General features: G+C 37.0%; 1 protein-coding gene and 1 long non-coding RNA gene across 2 annotated transcripts; one reads left to right on the plus strand and one right to left on the minus strand.

Annotated features, from left to right (window-relative positions):
• Window positions 1-1,084: 1,084 nt before the first annotated feature.
• LOC133137130 (uncharacterized) lies at window positions 1,085-21,489 on the plus strand. Its single transcript, XR_009709590.1, has 2 exons — window positions 1,085-1,212; window positions 20,153-21,489. It is a non-coding gene; the product is annotated as an uncharacterized LOC133137130 (long non-coding RNA).
• dlx6a (distal-less homeobox 6a) lies at window positions 2,828-5,951 on the minus strand. The gene is made up of 3 exons (XM_061255187.1): window positions 5,415-5,951; window positions 4,440-4,633; window positions 2,828-3,929 (listed from the first exon to the last, which is right to left on the minus strand). The coding sequence occupies exons 1-3, from the start codon at window positions 5,722-5,724 to the stop codon at window positions 3,690-3,692; spliced, it is 744 nt and encodes a 247-aa protein (XP_061111171.1). The 5' UTR covers window positions 5,725-5,951; the 3' UTR covers window positions 2,828-3,689.
• Window positions 21,490-21,714: the final 225 nt, after the last annotated feature.

Genomic DNA, 21,714 nt, shown 5'->3' on the forward strand with positions numbered 1-21,714 from the left:
TTGGCTCGAGTCAAATTTTGTCCTGCGGGGAATCTACAAATTGGTGTAGCCTATTGCTTGGCCTATACATGACAAGTTAGGAACATATTAATTGTGAACAAGCAGACACCAAACGGAACTTTTAGTGTTGCTAACACTCCTTTTTGTTCAGAATTCACTGAGCTGTTATATCCTAGTTGTTTGGTTTTCCAATATTTAAATGTAAAGCGATTAGCAGTTATTGTTGGGTGTCGGACTGTTTTCAGTCTCTCTCTCTCACACACACGCGCGCTCACACACGGTCTAACCAATATAGCAGTTTCTGGAATGAAATAAATTAAAGATATTGGACACTGTACCACAACCCGAATAGATAACGAATACAATATAGCCTAATCTATAGTTCCTGAGATAGCTCAATGCCTCTTCCGGAAGCCTTTAGGCCTTGCAGTTTTTCCCAGGGCTGATATAGCCTCTATGAGTGGGATTAGTCTACGGACAAAGCACTACGGACGGACTAATTGTTTGAAAGATTGAAGAACACGCAGGCCGTCTGTATAATGTAGGCTACATACAATGTGGTGTGTTTACAAGCTGCTGGAAGACATAGGCCGACAAAAGGTACAGCCAAAATATGTCTCTTGTCTCAACGTAGCCTACGTAGACTATTTCATACGGTGCAAACATCGTACGCCTTGTCTTTAAATATGTTTGATTTGATCACTCCATCATAGATGTATCGCTGTTTACCCCTCCTCCTATCCAATGCCATTATATCGAGTGCCCCGTTAAATTTAAACTGAACATTTTCCACTCAGCAAATCCATCTGCACAGGAAAATCGAGTCTAAATAATGACAGAGTTAGCTTCACTGGACAGCCTTAACTGTAACACTCAAAAATAATTATACTTCTGCCTGGATTAGGATTCCATTATCATAATCTGGACATTTACAATTATCTATAATTTGCAAAGATGCGCCCGGTCTTGATTACAGAAAGCTTTTTTCTAGCTCACCATCACTAAACAGTGACAGTAATAACAGCTAATTTTGCTGGCAATATAAGAGGTGTCGGGGTGTGCAAACAATTTCACACCTGGATGTGCTTACTCAACCAAGAGCCGTATACCAGACCGCGCTCAGTTGCAGAAAACTCCTTCTCTCGGCTCCGGTCCTGTTTGACCATTCCAATTTAAGGCTATTTCAGAAGAAAATATATTTCAATAATCAAGGTAAGGATTTTATCTGATAATATATTGCTTAATATATCTTTCAAAATTGTATCGCTAATTTGCTTGCGACTACGTTTCAGTCGACCAGCTTTGTTTTCGTTTATAGTTTATTTTTTTTTGTTTGTATGCAGGGACTTATTTAGTGATAATTAATTCAGTAGCATGCTGATGCTACGCATTGCAGATATTTCCAATAAACAACGTGGCTTGTGTAATATCTAAACAGGACACTTCGCGTTTGAAACGAAATATTTTTTCTCTCCTAGATATGGGGATATGACTTCTAATTTCTCACGTGCCTGGATCATATGGTAGCATATGCTAAACTATCGATCTCATTCAAAATATTCTTATTGGCATGTGTTTCATGACCCAAAAAAGGAATATCTGGATTGAAATGCTCTCTTGAAATAATTTCCGATCTGGTGGCGATGCCTGTTTGCTGGATCGGTTGTGGTTGTGCTTAAAAACCAACCACATAACTATAAACATCATAAACCTGATTGAATCCAGTATTTTCACCTTCTCTCTCTCTCTCTCTCTCTCTCTCTCTCTCTCTCTCTCTCTCTCTCTCTCACACACACACACACACACACTCTCCCTCTCTCTCCCTCTCTCCACTATCCTCTCCATCAGTATTTAATATTTCTTCTTACCATTGATTGATCCATTGGCTGTAGCCTATAGAGGCATGCAATCCAATAAGAATCAAAGTTATCACATTTATGGCGACATTGTTATGTCACAAAACGTACAATAAATAGGCCGCGTGCAAATGTAAATTTTTCTGAAATAATAATATTAATAGAGTTGCCCACTCAAAAATAACTAAGACAACTCACTGACACACAAACAAATCCATACACACACGCATGCACACACACGCACACACACAATCATACACACATAGCGTACATACATACATACATACACATTTCCATTTGCACGATTCTGAAATATTTCTTTGTAAATCAATACTGAAGTACTAGGTGCCTACAGCATCAACGACTTGACAGCTGCAGGGCTTTCTCATTTTTCTTTTCAACATAGTAATTTCAGATAATTTCCCCCGCGTTCTCTCTTCTTGGCAATTTGTATATGAATAACAGAATAATTTTGTCTTTTGTTTCCTCTTTGCTACCTCAAATCCAAATAAAGATGCCTTTTAGTATTAAAAGTGGTAGAAAATTACAGGTAATTATCTTTGACGGTAAAAACGCTGTAATCAGCGGGCTACATCAAAAATTACCCTAATTATGCCTGCATTTATGAGAATGAGAAAAAAAACCTTCTCGTAGATAAAACCCATAAATTGTCCCAAATATCTCCTTCATATTGAACAGGACTGCAGCTGGAGGCTTTGTTCAGAATCGATCCTGTGGCGCTTGGCATTCAGCATTTTACAGTGAGAGCGGGGGATAGAGGGGTGAAACATTTTGTCAATACTTTAATAATTGAGGTAGAAAATGGCAAGATTGACTGGACAAGAAACAACCAGGTTCTACGGGAAAATAGTATAGACAGAAGAAGGACTAGGGTAAGTCCGTTTTCCAGCTTCAACGTGTTTATTATTCACATTATATTTTAAGCCAATTATTTTATTTTGTGCTCCTTTGAATGTCTCTTTTAATCGTTTGGTAGAAATGTGTGTGTGTCTTCCTTGGGTTATAAATCTACCGAATCTAAAATGACCAATTATGCCATGTTTTATGAACATATTAGGGTATTTAACATACGACGTGACTATAAAGCCCACGTCTTGCATGCGTAAATAACATTCAGATGCACGGAGCGTAATAATATTTAGATGTTGGAGTTCGATATTCACAATCGAAGACAAACGCACCTCTAAAACTAAACACTATATTTAATATACACCTTTCCCATTTGGAGGATGTCAACATTTCATTGTTGTATATCCGGCATCAAACACATGAGACGTTATTTTTAGTCATGTTTTACTCCATATATGAAAGACAAAACATAAAAACATAAAAAGTATATACAACTAAAATTGGACAATATATACATATTCACACTGCCTCGCTTTGCATGTTTAAAATGGTCAGTGGCATTGCAAAGATAACAGGTTTCGGTTCATCTTAAAATTGGATTTCGTATGGTCTCTGGAGAACAATGTCTGAAATGATCCCTTTCGTGTTCAATTTCTTTTTCGTGTTGCGTTTGGTTATTGAAGTCCACTTTAGAATGAAAAAGGAAGCAAGATAGGAGATATCCCACTGAACAACCAAGAGAATGTTTAACTGCAATGTTCATTCCTTTGGAATTTGTCTCATCAGAACACCCATCCACGGTTGTCCTTAAAAAGTTCTAACTTTCCTTTGTAATGTCTTTCAGTGTTTGACGGCCACTTGTTTTTCAAATGTCAGAAATCAATGATGCAGATAAAACGGGTTTGGATTAGAACCTCTGTGCCCAGGCCTTGGGCCTAGATACATAGTGATTTCCGTGGAAACCTATCTCTGCATTGTGTCCTGATGCGGAGAAGAGTACCAGTGGGAATAGCCGGCCATATAGCTGTTTGCGGGCATGTTTACTCCTTTAGTGTTCGACGAAACGTCCCATATTGGAGGGATTGCCGGAGATCGCGGTGAGAGAGCGATTGAACCAGGCAGTGGGTCAGTCTCGTGAGGGTTACCCCCTTGTTTCAGAAGCTTCTTGAACTTTGACCTCTTATTTTGAAACCAAATTTTTACCTGTAATGACAAGAAACGTATATAAGTTCAAACTCATTTCAATTTTACCCAACATTATGGCGATCAAAATGCTTATCAAAAAGAACGGAAAAGTCAGTTATTTACAGCTGTAACACGTTACATTAGAATATAGCTATTAGTTATATTTCGTCTCACAAATATGAATCATTTTAACAGGGTAGTCGTAAAATTTACCTACTGTATTGAACCATTCACGTTCAATTTGCAATATCATGTCTACATGACGCGTTGTCGTAAGTTTTTAAACGAGTAAGTTAGGCCTACTGCAGGGCTGGTTTTAAAAGACACACATCTATAGCACAAATGGGGAACAACTGCAGCATGATGCTAGCTTATATCATAGCTTTCTATGAAATAGGCTAACAATAAGAACACGAGAACACCAAAAACAACAATAGGCCTAATAATAATAATAATAATAAAATAATAATAATAATAATAATAATAATAATAATAAAAATAATAATAATAATAATAATAATAATATACCTGTGTCTGAGTAAGTCCGAGTGAAGCAGCTAGCTCTGCCCGTTCAGGCAGTGCAAGGTATTGCGTTTGCTGGAAGCGGTGATTTAATGCCTGTAACTGCAAACTGGAGTAAATCGTCCGAGGTTTGCGAATTTTCTTTCCCTTGCCATTAAAACGAATTTCGCCGTTTTCAATTACTGTCGTTTTCTGCTGCTCTGAACAAAGAAAGGGCAATGTTACTTGACAGCCATGTAAACATGAATACAGAAAGCCATAAAAACATATAAAAGTGGGCCTATATGTTCAATATCACAAACCCATGCATTGTTGTATTAGTAAGCTAATAACGTGATGATTTATGTGCCAAGATGATTAATTTATAAATCATAATTATTAATTAATTAGAATCTATGTCTTCGTCATTTCCACAATACAAATACAAATCTAAGATCTTTTGTATGTAATTGCTATACTTACTATAGGCTACGTTAAATCGATAAGTTAATTCCAATATTATTTGTAGCGTATGTAATCCAAATGTGACTAACCTAACCAAATGTAGGACATTAACTGTACCACAATATTTAAAAACGTAAACATTTAGACGTCAATACATTTCGAAAATGTTAAATGCTAATGACATGTTTAAACAGGCATACAGATAGCCCATATAATAACCTGACCAAATTAAGAATGTGCAGGTAGCAGGGAAATGGAGGCAGTCCTATTGGACCAAATGAAGTACAAAAAACAGAGACAACAGAATGAAGATGTATATGCTATATATATATATATATATAAATATATATTGCATCAGCACATTTGTAGGCTACTACAATACGTTTAATCCTACTTTAGCAGAACGAGCAAATAAACGCGGGATGACAGTTCCCGTCTGGAGTATTGGGAAACTCGCGTAAGCATTAGGTTATGAACTAAACAAAGAAGACAGACTATATCAATACATTTCGTGTAGAGCAGGAAAACAAATCTTACCTGTGCCATCTAACCGAGTTTGGCTGGCTGTGTTGTTGCTGTGGTAAGACGGTAGGTATGGACTGTGGTGGGAATGACTCACATAGGAGTATGGTAGCGATCTGTTGTAGGAGTTCGTAGCGGAGTACGGGGAGTTATCGTGCTGGTGGTGCGAGTGAGACCCCGAATGGAGACAGTGGAGCGGGTAGTGGCTGGCGGCCATGGACGGGGAGCTTTGCTGTGAATGAGATTGCTGACCGAACTCCATGAAGGCAGACTTGGACGAGTCTTGAGCTTCCAGACCGTCAGCCATAGCAGTCATGGTCATCATCAAATTTTCTGCTTTGAGAGTACTTACCGTCTCTCAAGTCCAAATAGGTTCTCTCGCAATATTTGTTTTCCCTCTCAGCGAAGATATATTGTCTTATTAACTCCAAATTTCACTGCTCCCTTTTGCTCCTGAAATTCTTACTCGGTTTGGCAGAAGGTGGGTTGGAGTTAGGGCAGAGATTTTAAGGTGGATTCTGTTAAATTTGAGTCCCTGCTTCCAGACTTGATGCAGACACTACAAGTAAAATGGTTTGTCTCCAAAGGGCAGCGCCTTCCGATTGGTCATTCAACCCAACGTCATCAGTACTGTGCTTCTCAGAGACTTCACAGTGAGTTAACCCACCTTACCAGCTACTACCGTACCCATAACTACACTTAAAGGAAAATTAATGGCGAGAGATCTCTGGAATATCCTCCATGAAAAACAATGTATACGCATGTTGCTTGTGAGAGAATATACCTTGCCTGTCAGAAAGTAACAAAACAATTTCATTCACATTTCTCCTAAAGTCTGCCCCTCATTACAATTGATACAATTTAAGATGGTCAAAATGTTTATAGGACATGCGAAATTAGCCTGTTGTCAAACACCATTCATTAGCTTAAACTTTATTGTCAATGTAACATAGGCTACCAGTATGAGTATTGAACATTTTTCTATCCGTTCTCAAAACAAGCTAATCGGCTAGCAATATTTAAATTAGCCCAATCGAAGCTATTACATGGGCTACTCGGCTCAAATGTGAATTCGTTCATTGCGTGCAAAACAGGTTATTAAAATATATTTTAAAAATTGAGACAGTGTAGTCTGCAAGACCTGTCAGTAACATTTACCCCTATCCTGAAAACAGGAGCTTCTGTTATAGTTTCAAATGTATGCAAATTATGCGTGCGGTTAGCGGTTTGGCAAATCTCAATCACAATATAAACTATCGATGCAAAGTGCCTATACTCTATTATGGTCTCTTAATTCTCATTTCAGTTCATTTTTGTTTTATTGTCAACACATTTTTTTCATAATGTGGTATTCATTTAAAAATGGTGGAAAAGGCAATTATGGTCGCAATCAGTTATACTGAACAATTCTCTGATTAACCGCTACCCTTTATTCAAATTGCGGCTATAAAATTAAGAACAATTCGCCTGTAATGATTATGGACTAGGTTTATTTTGGGAGGTGGAATAAAAGTGGATATAGCATAAATTATCCGCTAATTATACACTAGTGTCGCCTCAATTATCCTCTTATCAAAAATGGTTGTCTAAATGCAGCGTTTAGTTTCAATTTTCTCCCTTTCTGTAACAAGAAGTTGGTACCTTGCTATTATTATCGGCGTTGTTATTTACTTGGGGATTTAAAAGTCCACAGCCGGCTAGGATAACCATTTCTCAAGGTTGACTGCGGAGAAACACAAAGCAGGCAGAAATACTTTTCGAAATCTGGTCGTGTTCTTTAGCTACATTATTTTTGGATATATTTTAGCCTACTCATCTCTGTGGACATTGCGAATAGAGGTAGGAATGTTTTTTTTAAAAATCTATGACGCATTTTAAACTAATTTATATTATTTTGTATAGCCTACAGAAATAAATGGATGATTTGATATCCTATTTGCTGTTCATGTACTGATTTTCTTTTTTAATTTCAAATGCTAAACAAGAGGGAGCAAAATAAGTGCAATCGACGTTCTGTTTTAGAGAAGCAAGGTGCATGCACTTTACACGAGACCGCTTTCGCATTGCTACCACATCTCTGAATGAGCCCACAGTCTCCCACAACCTGGGTTCCATTTTAACACGCGAGAGAGAAACCAGATCCTATACCTTTTTTTCTAATCGGCTTTACATATCATAAACACAACTTTCAGGTTTCTCTCTTACTTCTGTTTCAGTGTTTAATTAGTTGAGGCATCATGGTTTATTACCTTTAGAAAGACTCAATATCATCTACCTGCTCTGACAGTTTTATTGCTTGTGAACACGAGGCAAAGTTTAATGTATAAGTTATGTGTCCTGCGGGCACAATAGATAAACGGAACCGTTCTGAGGTAAATTAAAATCAATAGACAAGACGAAAAGAAGGCAAGATTACCACTATAAAGAAATGTAGGCTATTACGCATAGTACATAGATGAGAACGCAAACATTACAGCGAATCAGCAGTTACTTCATCTGCTTCGGGTGTGATTTTACGGGTAGGCAAGTTTAAACATTCGTCAACATTCAACTCACTAGCCAACCTTGCAGATAATATGTATTAGGGGCATTTGCCCTTAACACGGGTTAACCTTAAACAAGTTATTTGGTCAACGACAGGGTTTGCAATAACATTCATACCAATAATCAAGATGCAAGATACGAAATTTGGCTGCGTGGTAACTGGTTAAATTGATGTAAAGAAATAGGCTATTGATGGCCTATGAAGCTGCCATTATTGATCACAGCTAAGCATTGGCTACTGCATTCTAACATTTTGTATATGCACCTCACACCATGGAACACGGGGTAACCTGTAACATACATTAAAACAGACGCACATATTCGCGCCTCTAGACCTGCAAGTATACATTTACGCACGCAAATTACGTAGCAACATACATACATACAGTGGGGTGCAAAAATGTGGTCACCCCCGGTTTAAATGTCTGTTACAATGAATCAGTACGTGATCGAAAGCAAACCTCAACTCTAAATGGTACATGGAGTTAAAAATGAGACCATGCTTCAGCTTTTAATTTTCATCTTTTAGTATTTATAAATGATATAAAAAAAGGAAAAGGGCCATGTGCAAAAGTTTGGGAACCCTTTTGGATTATTCTTTGTTACTTTAAAAAAAGATTATTACCAAGGCCCAGACCCAGGTGTCTTACTCGTTAGGGCTTAAGCGAGTCAGGTGAGTATAATTCCAGGGCTGAACATTTTATTCAGAAGCAACTTCATGCCTTCTAAAGTATCCAACTGCAGTGGCTGTTCTGTCTAGTGTTAACAACCATGGGTTCCTCTAAACAGTTGTCCAAGGATGTCACAATGGAGATGGTTAGAAAAGGATAGAGAAACTCTTTCTAGGTTTCAAACAGAACCATTATTAGAAAATGAGAGATACATGGAACAGTTGATATCAAGGCAAGGTGTGGAAGACCAAGAAAGATATCAGCTAGAATGGCCTGAGACCTGGTGAGAAACGCTCAGAAGAACCCTCACATCACTGCAAAGAGCTGCAAAAAATACTAGCAGACACAGTCTAGCTGACAATAATACAATGTACATTAAACACCAAAGACCAACATGACAGAGTTGCCAGAAAGAACGATCGCAACACAAAATTATATGCAAAAGAAAACATTGAGAAGCCTGAAGACTTTTGGAACAATGTGATTTGGATTGACAAACATAAAATTGATGGTTTTGGTCACCAAAGAAGGTGTGTTTGGAGAAAAAAGGGTAAAGCATTTGTAGAGAAGAACACCTTGACAACTGTTAAGTAAGGAGGTGGATCCATTATGTTTTGGGGTTTTGTGGCAGCTGGGGGCACAGGAAATACTGTGGAAGGAAGAATGGATTCCACCGAATATCAAAAAATTCTAGAAGCAAATGTTTGAAGGTCAGTCTAGACATTGAAGTTGAATAGAGGTTGGGTATACCAGCGATACAATAATCCAAAGCATACCACAAAATCAACCATGAAGTACCTCCAGGAAGGACAGATTAAGGTTTTGGAATGGTCACCATGGTCCCCAGACTTGAATATTATTGAAAATCTCTGGAGAGATCTAAAACATGCCCGACATGAAAGGGGGTCAAAGAATATTTCTGAGCTAGAGGTGTTCTGCCAGGAAGAATGGGGGAAAATTCCAAAAGCGAGAATTGAAAGACTCTTAGCTGGCTACAGTAAACTTTTACAAGCTGTTATATTTGCCCAAGGAGGAGTTACAAAGTACTAACTGACAGGGTTCCCAAACTTATGCACAGGGGCTTTTTCCTTTTTTTATTATGTTGAAACTGCAAAACAAAACAAATAGTAATCTTGCTTTAAACTTTGAAGAAATGTATCATGTTTAACTTTGTACCAGTTAGAAGTCAGGTTCACATCTGTTCACTTAGATATTAATTGTAAAAGGCTTTTTGACCAGGGGCGCCCAAATGTTTGCACACCACTCTACATACATACATGCTTAGGCCTACGTGCTAATAGGAGAGGACAATAGTTTATACAAGTTGTTTTGGCATTCCGAAAAACCTTGGAAATGGGAGGTGCCAGCTAACTGTATTTGGATTAAAGGCCTTCTTCAAATATTGGCTGTTGTCTCTAAAATTAAAATACAAATATAAATTTATTTCTAGCCTAAATAACCAATACAGTAAATGCAAGTACTGTTGATTAAAGTGAAATGGACATTCATGTGAATTACAGGAAACTGAGATTATGTTTTATTTTTTCTTATTTTAAGAACCGTTAAATAATTTAATCCCGGAATAGGAATAGTCCACCCTATATGATTTTCACGGATTAAAAATGATGCAACATTTCAGCCGATGTACCAATTTCTCTGGATTTGAACATAGGCTACATCTGCAAACTATGTAGCGAACCTATGTGGAGTTGTTCGGAAAACTGATAAAATAAACAGCAACGATACTACAAACAGCCTACCCTGATATGCCCACAACCAACAAATTATTGCCTTCTAGCTCAGGAAACACAAACCGACGTGATATTCAATATAATATTTCATTTTATTTGGAAAAATCTATTCATATATCCCTTGCATGCTACTTGAAAACTATATTGTGCAGGCGCGCACGTGTGTGCGCGCAAACTGGTACTCTACCGGCGTGTCTGCGTTTGTTTATTTTTTTAATGGCGACATATGTAAATCATATTTGAGCGTTAACATGGAGATCGTACAAAACACATTCATATTTCTTCCAAGTGGCTGGATTTTTTGTGGTCATTTGCTTTAACAACCATAGACTGGATTGCGTGGGAAGTCACCTCCTGGTTAGGACTCCATTTTATGATAATTTGGGGCGTCAGAACTTGCCAGTCCAGTAGAAAGAGTTAAAGTGTCTTTTCTCTGGTGCGCAAACCCACGGGTTCTACACAGACTAGCAGGCGTCGATTGATTTCCATTGCTACAGTGTGAAGGAAGTGGGGAGGGAAAACGAGAGCAGATGGATCCCACACGCAGCTCTTGGTATTCTAACACGGGTCAGCATTAATATAAATCAGAAGGCGAGCATCCAAAACGTCTCGTGAAAACATCCTTGTTCTTTCTTTTCTGGCTCAAATGTTTCTTGCATGCTCACTGACAACACCACTTCCAAATGTTTACTGTTACATTTGGAAACAACCCATCTGGGAATACAGGGAATCCTGTGACACGTGACAACTAGTTGATCAAATTGGTCAATGTAGCCATTTGACAGCAGCATCAAAGTATAGGTTTGTGATTTCAATGCAATAGCAATACAATTATGTTTCAGCAAATCGCCGAATATTTCCCCCTAATACTACTTCTAACCTACTAGGGAAACTACTACTATTACTACCACTACCTTTACTACGACTACTACTACTGCTACTATTGATTATGATGATGACGATGATGGTGATGATGATGATAATAATAATAATAATAATAATAATAATAATAATAATAATAACAGTGATGTGATGCTGCAGCTGCTGATCATGATTAGCCTACTGCTATTATTTATATGTATCATTAATTGGTCATTTTATTTGAATAACATTCATAATACATTTAAAATAACATTTAATTGATTCATATAAATTCATTCATTAAATTAATATATGTCACATGTAACACACACATATATGTATGTGTTTAACTATATGTGGTAGTATTGCTATTTTGTTATTATTGACACATTTAATCATTAAAGTAATGTGCATTCTCGATATAGGCCCATGATAGATTGACCCATGTTTGTATCTGTGGTCACATCAGAATTCAAGATTCCAAATAAGAGGTTTCAGTTGATAGTACAATTGTCTTCCGAAACAACCTGCCATCACATCGCGGGCGGGATGAGTGATGGGGGTCACCAACCGATCAAATATATGACTCTATTAGAACCGTAATTAGCCATTACGTTTTTCCTTTGAAACGTAAAATAATATATTAATAATACTATTAATAATAATAACAACAACAATAATAAAAGCAGCATTAATAATAATAATAATACATACATACATAGGCCTTCATACATACATACATACATATTGTTCATGTATTTGTTCATTAAGCAATGTTTCTCAGTTCACAATAACATGTCCATTAGGTCATTGTGCACTCGAGGTCATTTCCCGATTCACGGACATTATGCTGCATAACATCCTTCAGTTTATGACGGATGAATTCTATCATCCATAGAATCTTACGTACGAAGATTCTATTATATACCTAGATTGGTGCTTTTTTTTTTTTTGATTGTCAAAATAAAAAGATTTTTTTTTATTGTCAAAATGAATTTGTTCAACCTTACCATCGAACAAAGCAAATCACCACACAGCCATGTGTCAACAGTAGGCTATACGAACTGCATTACCAGCGCCCAGGTAAAAATGGTCGCGATATTCTAGCTCCTGAAAAGAAATATGGACCTTATAGAAACATTTATATCATTCATTTTATGCAATGTGTTTGGGCGCTTTGCAGTCCCTGGGTTTTAATGCACAACAAATGAAATTAAGTTAGTATTTACCGCATAGAAATACTGCATTTACCGCATACTCTTTTGTAAGATGTTGAACAAATGAGAATACTGTGTGTAGATTTTTGGTTCTTTTTTCGCCTTAATACAAGACATTATTAGCTCTGACAGCAAACGGCTCGGGTTTGGAGGAGAGGATTTTGTAGCGAGATGACAGACAGGAAGGGCAGCAATCATTCGCTTCTTGGACTAAAGCTTTTTTTTTTTTTATCAGAATGTACTGTTCGATGCCATTTATCCTTGATGATAGAAAATTGCTCTGTTGCCAGGACGCTGGAGCTGAAATAGAGGGCAAGAGCAACATTTCCATCTTCCAGTTTGAAAGCCATTGAAATGAATTAGTAAAATGAAAAATCCCGTGGTAAACAAAGGAGCCAAACAAAGATACCTTTTCTTGCGCAGAGGCCTTTTCGTTTTGTAATTTTTCGTTTTTCAGCAATGCCCGTGCTTTTCAATTCAACACTTGCTAATCACACAGCAACAACCCCCCCCCCCCCCCCCCCCCCGCATACACATCAAAGGAAATTATACAATTTCAAAGTGCTTAAATAGCTTAAATAAAAGCATTTCCCACTGAACACTGTCGCCATTTATTAAATTCATAAGCAGACTTTCATCATTTTTGCGTGAAAAAGAGTATCTGATCCATACTCATTTGTCTTGTATATTCTGCCTTAAAAATTTTTTATATATTTATTTTCAAAAAAGGTTATAGCAGTTGCGAGAAGAACGCGCAGGCATATGTCTGTATTTACATAGTTCACGAGATTTGTCTGTAATTTTTATTGTAAAAATGACACTGCTCTGCATCTCGAGAGGTGACAATGATATGTTCAGTGACATTTCCTCAAAACTGCAGTTTGTCAGTAGGCTAATAAGCTAACTCCTTTGTGAGAAAAAAAAAATCTAAACTGGGCGTGCAGTCTGTCACAAAATGTGTTTTGGATAAATAAGTCCTGAAATCTGTGTTAAACAGAAGGCCTAACATCGTATTAGGCTCAGCCACTAATTGCAGTTTAAGATTTTAATGATGTAATTAGGATTTTATTCTTTTCCAAGGAGAAAGATGCGGCGTGGAATGGGTGCATTGATTAATTACACACAATGACGCTTTGTTAAAAAAAAAAAAAAACTTTTTTGAAAATATATGAGGCTGCATGATATCACCATTTAAAGTGCACTGACGTGATATATCATGTTTATAGTAGCTCAACATAAATTGTTCTATTTTTCTATTTCATAGAGCCATCTAATGAGCTGTGCCTCAATAAAGTAGTTGTTTTGAAACTGCATGGTTTAGGCATGAGACTAAAAAAAATAAATAAATAAAAATGCTATTTTAAATATACTAATCGAAATGAAACAGGACTGGAGTGTCTAGAGCAAGGAGTGTTAAGAGCTTGCATTTTGCAAATATATTTTTATTTTCTATTTTCTGTGCGAAGAACATTATCACATTATTGAAGCTATTTGTACTAGTAGCCTATTAATATTATCATTATATGCTAATAACAATAATAATAGTAATAATGCTACTACTAATAAAAAACCCATCATCATTCTTCTGCTTATTATTTTGCCTATCATTATGATAGTGATGTTGATGAAAATGAATTGCGCAAACTGAATTGTATTCTAATACAATGACTAATTCATAAGAAATATTAATAATATCAGTCATGATCAGTAACTTATCGTAATCACCATCCTCATCATCATAACTATCACCATATTATTATTGTAGTTGTTGTTGTTCTTCTTCTTTTCTTCCTCTTCTTCCTATTATTATTATTATTATTATTATTATTATTATTATTATTATTATTATTTCCAAATAATGTTTTGTTTTACCTTACATGGAATGCTGGGGGAAAGTCGCAGCAATAAATTGTGGAACTTCATTATTCTCACTTTAACATTTGTTTTTTGAACATGATATTCGTTTCTGTAACCGGTCAAAATATCGCACAGCCGAATTACATTGAATTATAAGCATAGGCCTTTTCACAATCACAGCAGGACGAGTATTTGCTCAGATTTATCTACAAAGGAAAATATTGCGTATTCCCTTATCTTTGAAGTATCATTTTTAATCAGGATTGGTTATGATAATTCGTCTTTGATCTTAGGAAAAGAAAAATGAATTTCAAACATTAGATAATAGGTCTTGAGGTCTACTGTTGAATTACACTGGGTTTGCCTAGACAGGTGGCTAACGCCAAGGGGTAGCCTACATAACGCCTCTGGTCTGTGCTGTAGTGTGATGTAAAACACCACATAATTAAATCACTGGAGTGTGTAATCGTTATAGTCTATAATTTAGACAACACGTACCCCAAGGTTTACAACAAAAAAGGAATGGCTATTACCGATATCCTCTCCCATTTCTTGTACGCTTCGTTGACTTCATGAATTTTGAAGGTAAGCTGGTGGTATGCAAGACAATTCATATATAGCAGCCAAATTCCTTTCTTCACTTTGTTACCCTTTGGTTTTAGTTAACAAATAGCGAAACTTGAGCCAAAATCAGATTGTACTGCTTTGCACATTGTCCATAATTTTCATTTTTAACTAACAAATGGCAAAGCTAATGTTTTGCTTGTTTTGATATATATTTTTTTATTAGGCTAATCGAATATAGGCCTATACTGGAAAAATGCTGTAGCCTATAATTTAGCCAGTTATTTCAATTCTGTAACAGAATGGAAAGGATGAATACATTTGGGTTAGATTGAATCTGGCACATGCAATTTAAGGCAGATACAAATTGTTTATGTTCAATAGCCTTTAGGCTAGTCCTGTAGCCTACTTTCGATAGGCTACACATCTATTGTTTTCAGCAACAAACTAATTATTTCTGACATGGAAACATTTTTTTTTGTTTTTTTACCAATACAGTAGTGTCAATAATATAATGCATTCATAAGGGACTGAAGTAGGCCTACCCCGACTTGCATTTTGGGTGGCTAACCTGTATGTTTAATTACCCTTCATAATACATCTCAATTGTCTGTATTTGTGACTGATTCAATGCAGCCACAAAGTTATTAGAATGGGATTTCAATACAATATGTATTAATTTTGTCACTCACAGTAAAAATGGATTAACCTACATCGCGACATGGTCGAGTAGTTATGCTTTTAGTTAATGCAGCAGAGAGCAGAAAATAGCCTCAGTAAATTCCATTGTGAAGTGCTAAATATTCTGCATAGGCCTTTCACTGTATATTAGACACATTTTTTTTTTAAACCCAGTAGGCTATATATGTATAACCGACAAATCTACCGGTTTTATATGGAAAGTGATCAAATAGCTTGATATGATAATTCCCAATTTGTGAGTTGTAGGCCTACATGTTTGACTGTATAAAAGACCATTTATGTACTTAAGATGTGAAAATATCACCCCTTTATGAATCGGAACTGAATTAATACAAATTTTAGGCTCCTTTTCAATAAATGAAAAAGTCTTGGCCCCGCATGCTTTTCCTTTTGATGTCTTCATGCAAGTAAAACGTCCAGTAGAGGGACAATTAAACTATTACAACATGACTCTAGTCACATTACATAATGTATTTTTACAGATAGGCATGTTATGGTTTACAACGCTCATATTTAATCATTACTGCAATAAAACACGATTACATATTTTTCACGACATAAAGTGAATTTATTGTCATATATATGACAATACAAATAATAACCCTTCAATTTGCTTTGTCTTACTTTTTCCAAATTATGACGGATATAGCAAAACAAATTACAGGACTGGCTCTATTGAACCACAGAGTTACATGGCTTTTCATGACAAATTTCGCTTAGTTTAAGTTTGCTTTTCTTCTTTTCTATAGCTTACAGCAAAATTGAAACATCATGTAGACTAAGTCTCGACAAATGAAGCTATCGCGCTGCTTGAAATTCGTTATTGGACGTTTTAAACATTTTGTGATCTTAATCTGGCTATTTCAAAGAAAACACTGAACACAGTTCCACAGGACGTACTGTAGTAATTGACATCACTGCATACATTTTCCCCATACATACTACTGTCTAAATGGAACAGATATTCTGAATAACCTTCCAGAGTAAGTTGCGTGTGTAGAAACAAGAAGTTGACCAGATCAACACGAACTGAATACCGAAGGGGAAGTGCCACACATAATGCTTTGGAGGCAACAAAAAGGTGCTTGAAATTTAAGAGCTCCGAAAGCGTTGAAGCGAAAAATACGGGAAAGAAAAAAGTAAGTCACACCTGGTGAGACGACTGGGGAAGGACAGCCTTCCACATGCATTAGCTAGCCAGGGCTCTCGTGATAACGAAACGACAATAATGTCGGTTCACAATATTCCCATTGTCACCTGCCAAACCCTGCCCGCGTTTCAGACTAGTCGGTTTCTCACGGGCTCAAAATCTTGAGAGCCTGGTTTAACCTGTGAGCATCAAGAAATAATGGGCGCTTTACGCAGGCGAAACTCTGCGGAGGGTTGCTCTTTTGATGCAAGTGGGTGTGTCGCCTTTATTGAGAAAAGTATTCCATTGTCTCTGGTCCCCGGTCAACTTTGGGGCCCTCATCTACCTTCACGCACTTCCTTACATGTCAAGTAGCCTACACTGCAAACAACGGCAGTAGTGCAAAAATGTAGTATTAGGCCTTAATATCATTTCACAGTTATTAATATTTAGTGTTGATAAATCCAGAGATTGTGTTTCCATTCGTTTTAATGTTGTAGTAACGTAGGGGAGACCGCGGAACAACCAAACACTCTTAGGTTTTCGCGTGCCTAAAAATATATAGGCCTACACATATGACAGCAAATATTTTTAATCCAGAAAGAAGATGTATGTATTTCCTATGAGATCGGTACAGTTCTAGGACATTCCTGGCGATTGCAGTTAAGTAACGGGAGTGAAACTGTTCCAACACGCCCCGACTGTGGGGCAAGTTCAAACAGCGTCCGAAATATCGGAAAACTGACTGGAAAATGTTTTGTTTTAATACATGTCAAAGGTTTGTGAATCCAGCATTTCTTACCGTTTACATTTTTCATCTGATAATTGTCCTGCAGAAACGGTCTATATTTCGTCTATACTAACCGCATATGGCATCCTTAATATGTCATGAATGCCAGGGAAGAAATGGATAAGCGCAAGTGCACATATACAACGTTACATTATTGTGGCTGATGAATTTATAATAGGCGAGAGTACAACTAGCCCAGCCTGTGTTCCAACATGCCCCGACTGTGCTACTTGTACTCCTGCATGGCTCACAGTCTCTGATTGTTATATACTCTGATTGATACTGCTTCATAACCCACAAGACAGTGATTTAAATTACATATATTCGGAGTCTGTGGCATTCACACATCCTCAGTTAATGGAAAAAATACTTTATTCGAGAAAAAAAACATTACTTTTAGGGTGCAATTGGTTAATAACTCTTGATGAAGTTTTACAATGGCCATGCCAGTCACACACAAGAAGCAGGTTGCTATAATAAAAAACTGAAAACAAACCCAGCAAATGCAACTATGCAAAATCGCCATGTTTAAACATGCCCCGTGTTGATTTGTACCCCAGCCTCGTCTAGTCCTATTTTACAGGCAGTTATTTGAGCCAAGTTGTTTTTAAACATTTGTTTTGTGTGATGTAAATAAACAAAAACGAGCTTACATTTGTGACCAAGGTTTAAATGTATCAAAGTTCTGAGGCAGCATTAACATTTTAGTCAACAAGAAATATATACGCGGACATTCACGATATCATACCTATCACTGTACAAAATCAGTTATAGATAAGAAAGTGTGGCGATAAAATGCATTTATTACAAAAAATCATAATGTCTGTCGATATGGGTCATGGCCTACAATTACAAAATCTATCCCCATCGGTTAACGCCCATCTTTAGCTATTAGGGGAACTGGTATATGAAAATTCATGGTAAAAATAACCGCATGCTTCTGTTGTTATGAAATTGAGCAGTGTTTTCAGACATAAATCAGCTGAATTTAAATGCATCACGTCATCACTCTCAGAGGAAAGGGTTCTAAAAAACAACAGAAGCATCCGTTTCTTTTTTTCATATTCCAATCGATTTTCATATCCCTAGAGCTTTCACACCCTCACCCCGCCAAATAACTTTTTTCCGGGAGTGTAGGCTACGTGGCTTACATACGTTTACATAGCATATCTCATAGGATATCTGTGCTATATGCTTGGATTGCTTTGGGGAAAAACACCACACAGGTTACTATTCACCATTCCTTTTGTTCCTTTTCATGAATGAAATATACATAAAAACTGTATGCAGTAGGCTGTATTCTCTGCAAAGAAGAGCAGTAGCCTACAGTAGGTAACAGCATAAAGTAGAACGATAGATAAATGAGTTAATGAGTGCATGCAAGCGGATGACAAGTGTTTTACTAATCTCTTCCGATTTAGGCTACACGGAAGTCAGAAGTAGGCTATAGCGTAAATGTGACAGACAAAGCATTTTCTTGTTCTGATTCAGAGATTGCGGTATCGGTAAGGTGTCTGAAAAGCACATTACACGGGCCTGCAGTTCGGGGGAGGGGGGCGAGCAAGCTTAAGTCAGCTGCGGAGGACGGAAGACCAAAGAGGTATTATTTAAGCTTCACTGATGGATCAAAAGACAGCCGAGATCTTGAAGCCCTCCTTGGAAATGTGGATGGGGAGGACTTTTTTTTTTTTTAGGGGGGGGGGGGCAGTCACCTTTCACTACGTTGTTTGTTCCGGGATTCTTGTCTTGTTCGCGGAAGTGCACAATAGAAGGACGTTATTTTCTAACCAAAGGTTATTGTGTTATTTTCGAGTAGCTAGTAGGCCCACACCACTGAACTGTCTTAAAACATGTACTTTTACGCTCATCAAAATGTTTGCTCATTCCTGCAATGCATTTGAGGCATTTTGAGGCCAGGTGAGGCAGTTATTTCTTATGCTGGGCCTGTTATTTAGTTTGTTATAATATCTTAAGATAATACATAATTATAACATTTCTCTCATAATTGTGCATGCCATTTAGCAAACACATGTCCTGCAGTAACATTGATCAACATTTGTATTGTCACATTTGGTAAATAATTTATTCTCTCATCTATAAAATGAGTATAAACTGCTGTTAATGGGTACAGGCCTGGAACTTGGTGTTAAGGTTAAACTTGTAATGTTAATACTTGTCAGATTCTGGTGGGAGCCTGGGCCAACTGTACAACAGGACCACTAATTGAGAGATTAATAATTAAGAAGCATATAAAGACACCAACAGCTATGCAAAAACCCATCAGTAGGTAACGCAAACAAGCGCATAATTCATGTTTTATGCCTGGTGTCAAACACACATTTCATCATGAAGGTGCATTCCCAGCAGCTCTGAACAAAGCGCACCAAGGAACAATTAACAGACATTGAAAGAATCAATTTTCTAGACGTTATAACTTTTTCTCTCAGATTTGTTTCCCTCCCACCCCATTCCCATTCAGTTCTGCACCAGAACAATTTCATTATTACCACTTTCCCTTGCACCGCAGTAAAAATAAAAAAGACTTTGATTCGAAACTATTGATCGAGTGTGATGAACCGCTTTCAACCTCCCACTCTGTCCTCCCATCCGTCTCCCTCTCTCCCCCCCACTCTCCTTCTCTGTGTCCCCCTCCCTCTCTCTTTCTAGTTTCCACAGCTGCCGTGAGTGAGAGATGACCGGAGAAATAGCCCTCGGAAAGCGACGGGCCATCCTGCTACTATTAGGCTTGTGGCTAATAATAGGTGTTTCAGTCCAGGGAAGATCAATCAGGGGGAATCAGGGGGAATGTTCAGAGGAGCACTTTTACACATCTGCCCAGATGGATGAAATTACACTTGTCTGTTTTTAGTTGCATTACTTCCAAATTGGTTGTCTACTTTTTTCCCTCATTCATGTGTCAATGGTCTACTAAAAGGATTCTGCACTAAATCCCCTGTCATTTTAGTCTCACACCCATCTCCCCTGCTCGCTGTTTATTTACAAACTTGCATATGCACGGATAATAACCAGATAACACACAGCCCGATTTCACTTCTGAGGGGGCCCGGGGCTATGAAATTACCTTGTGTTCACATCCGATGTGCACGGCTTTCTTCTTCTGATTTTACAGTGCACTTATCAACACTTGATGGATGCAGTTCAATGCATTCAAATCCAGCCTGGTTAATGTTCTCTTTTTGGCAGGATCACTGTTAGGCTGTTAGAACTATTTGATATAAAGTTAAACCATTCAAAATAGGCAGTGACAATACGATAATAATTTATTTATAGAAATGTTTTTTAGATTAACAGTTTTCTTTCTGACTAAATGTCAGGGTCAATAAATTAATTTCCATCAGTTGAATGTTGCATAATATTGTTACATTTAGCAAATTTCCCTGATAATGAATGGACAAAAGGTCAAAATTATAATGAAAGAAAAAGGTGACTGTCTGAATTATGTGTATCAGAGAATTCAGCCAAATTAAGATGTGCTCATAATATATAAACACACACACACACACACACACACACGCACGCACACACACACACACACACACACACACACACACACACACACACACAAAAATGTTGCACCTACTATATACATTTTTTGTGTGAAAAAATGCAATTGTATATTCAATTATAGTATGTGCTCATTTGGATAATTAGCTATTAGCATTGGCATTACTGTATGCATTTTCATGCATCAGGATATGGGTGCTGCATTTCCACTGGAATAAATAAAAATATATTACATAGCATTAGCATGTTGATTCAATTCCATATGTCAAATGCAATTCTTTTGTATGTACTTATTTGTACAGTGTATATATATTTCAAATATTTTCAAATATTTTCAAATATTTCATTCCAGAGAATTTCAGATTTTTGATGTAATGAAATAACTTTGAATTTGTATTCATGTTTAAGTGTATTGCAGCTGTGCATGTTTCTGTCTGTTGAATATTTGAAATGAATAAAGGAATTGAAGTTAGTCTAAATTGCTATATGTCTCTCATTTTCTTTTTAAATACTGATTAGGCAAAACAGGAACCACTCAATGCAACACTCAGAATACAGAATGCAAACATATTCATATTTTGACAATACAATTCATATATACATCTAGAGGTGTTTATTCCAGATCTACAAAGACACACAAGCATGGGCAAAAATATCGACAGTGTTCTGTGCAGTTAATTAGAGTGCTGCAAAAAGAGATAACC

Source organism: Conger conger, chromosome 9 (assembly GCF_963514075.1).
Source record: "Conger conger chromosome 9, fConCon1.1, whole genome shotgun sequence".
NCBI lineage: Eukaryota > Metazoa > Chordata > Actinopteri > Anguilliformes > Congridae > Conger > Conger conger.

What these genes read in the sequence shown, in the direction of transcription:
- dlx6a (XM_061255187.1), bottom strand. Translation starts at nt 5,724, where the DNA reads ATGATGACCATGACTGCTATGGCTGACGGTCTGGAAGCTCAAGACTCG. An exon ending in AACTCGGTTAGATGGCACAG is followed by an intron (nt 4,634 to 5,414) that starts GTAAGATTTGTT and finishes TTCTTTGTTCAG; the next exon opens with AGCAGCAGAAAACGACAGTA. An exon ending in TCGGACTTACTCAGACACAG is followed by an intron (nt 3,930 to 4,439) that starts GTATATTATTAT and finishes TTGTCATTACAG; the next exon opens with GTAAAAATTTGGTTTCAAAA.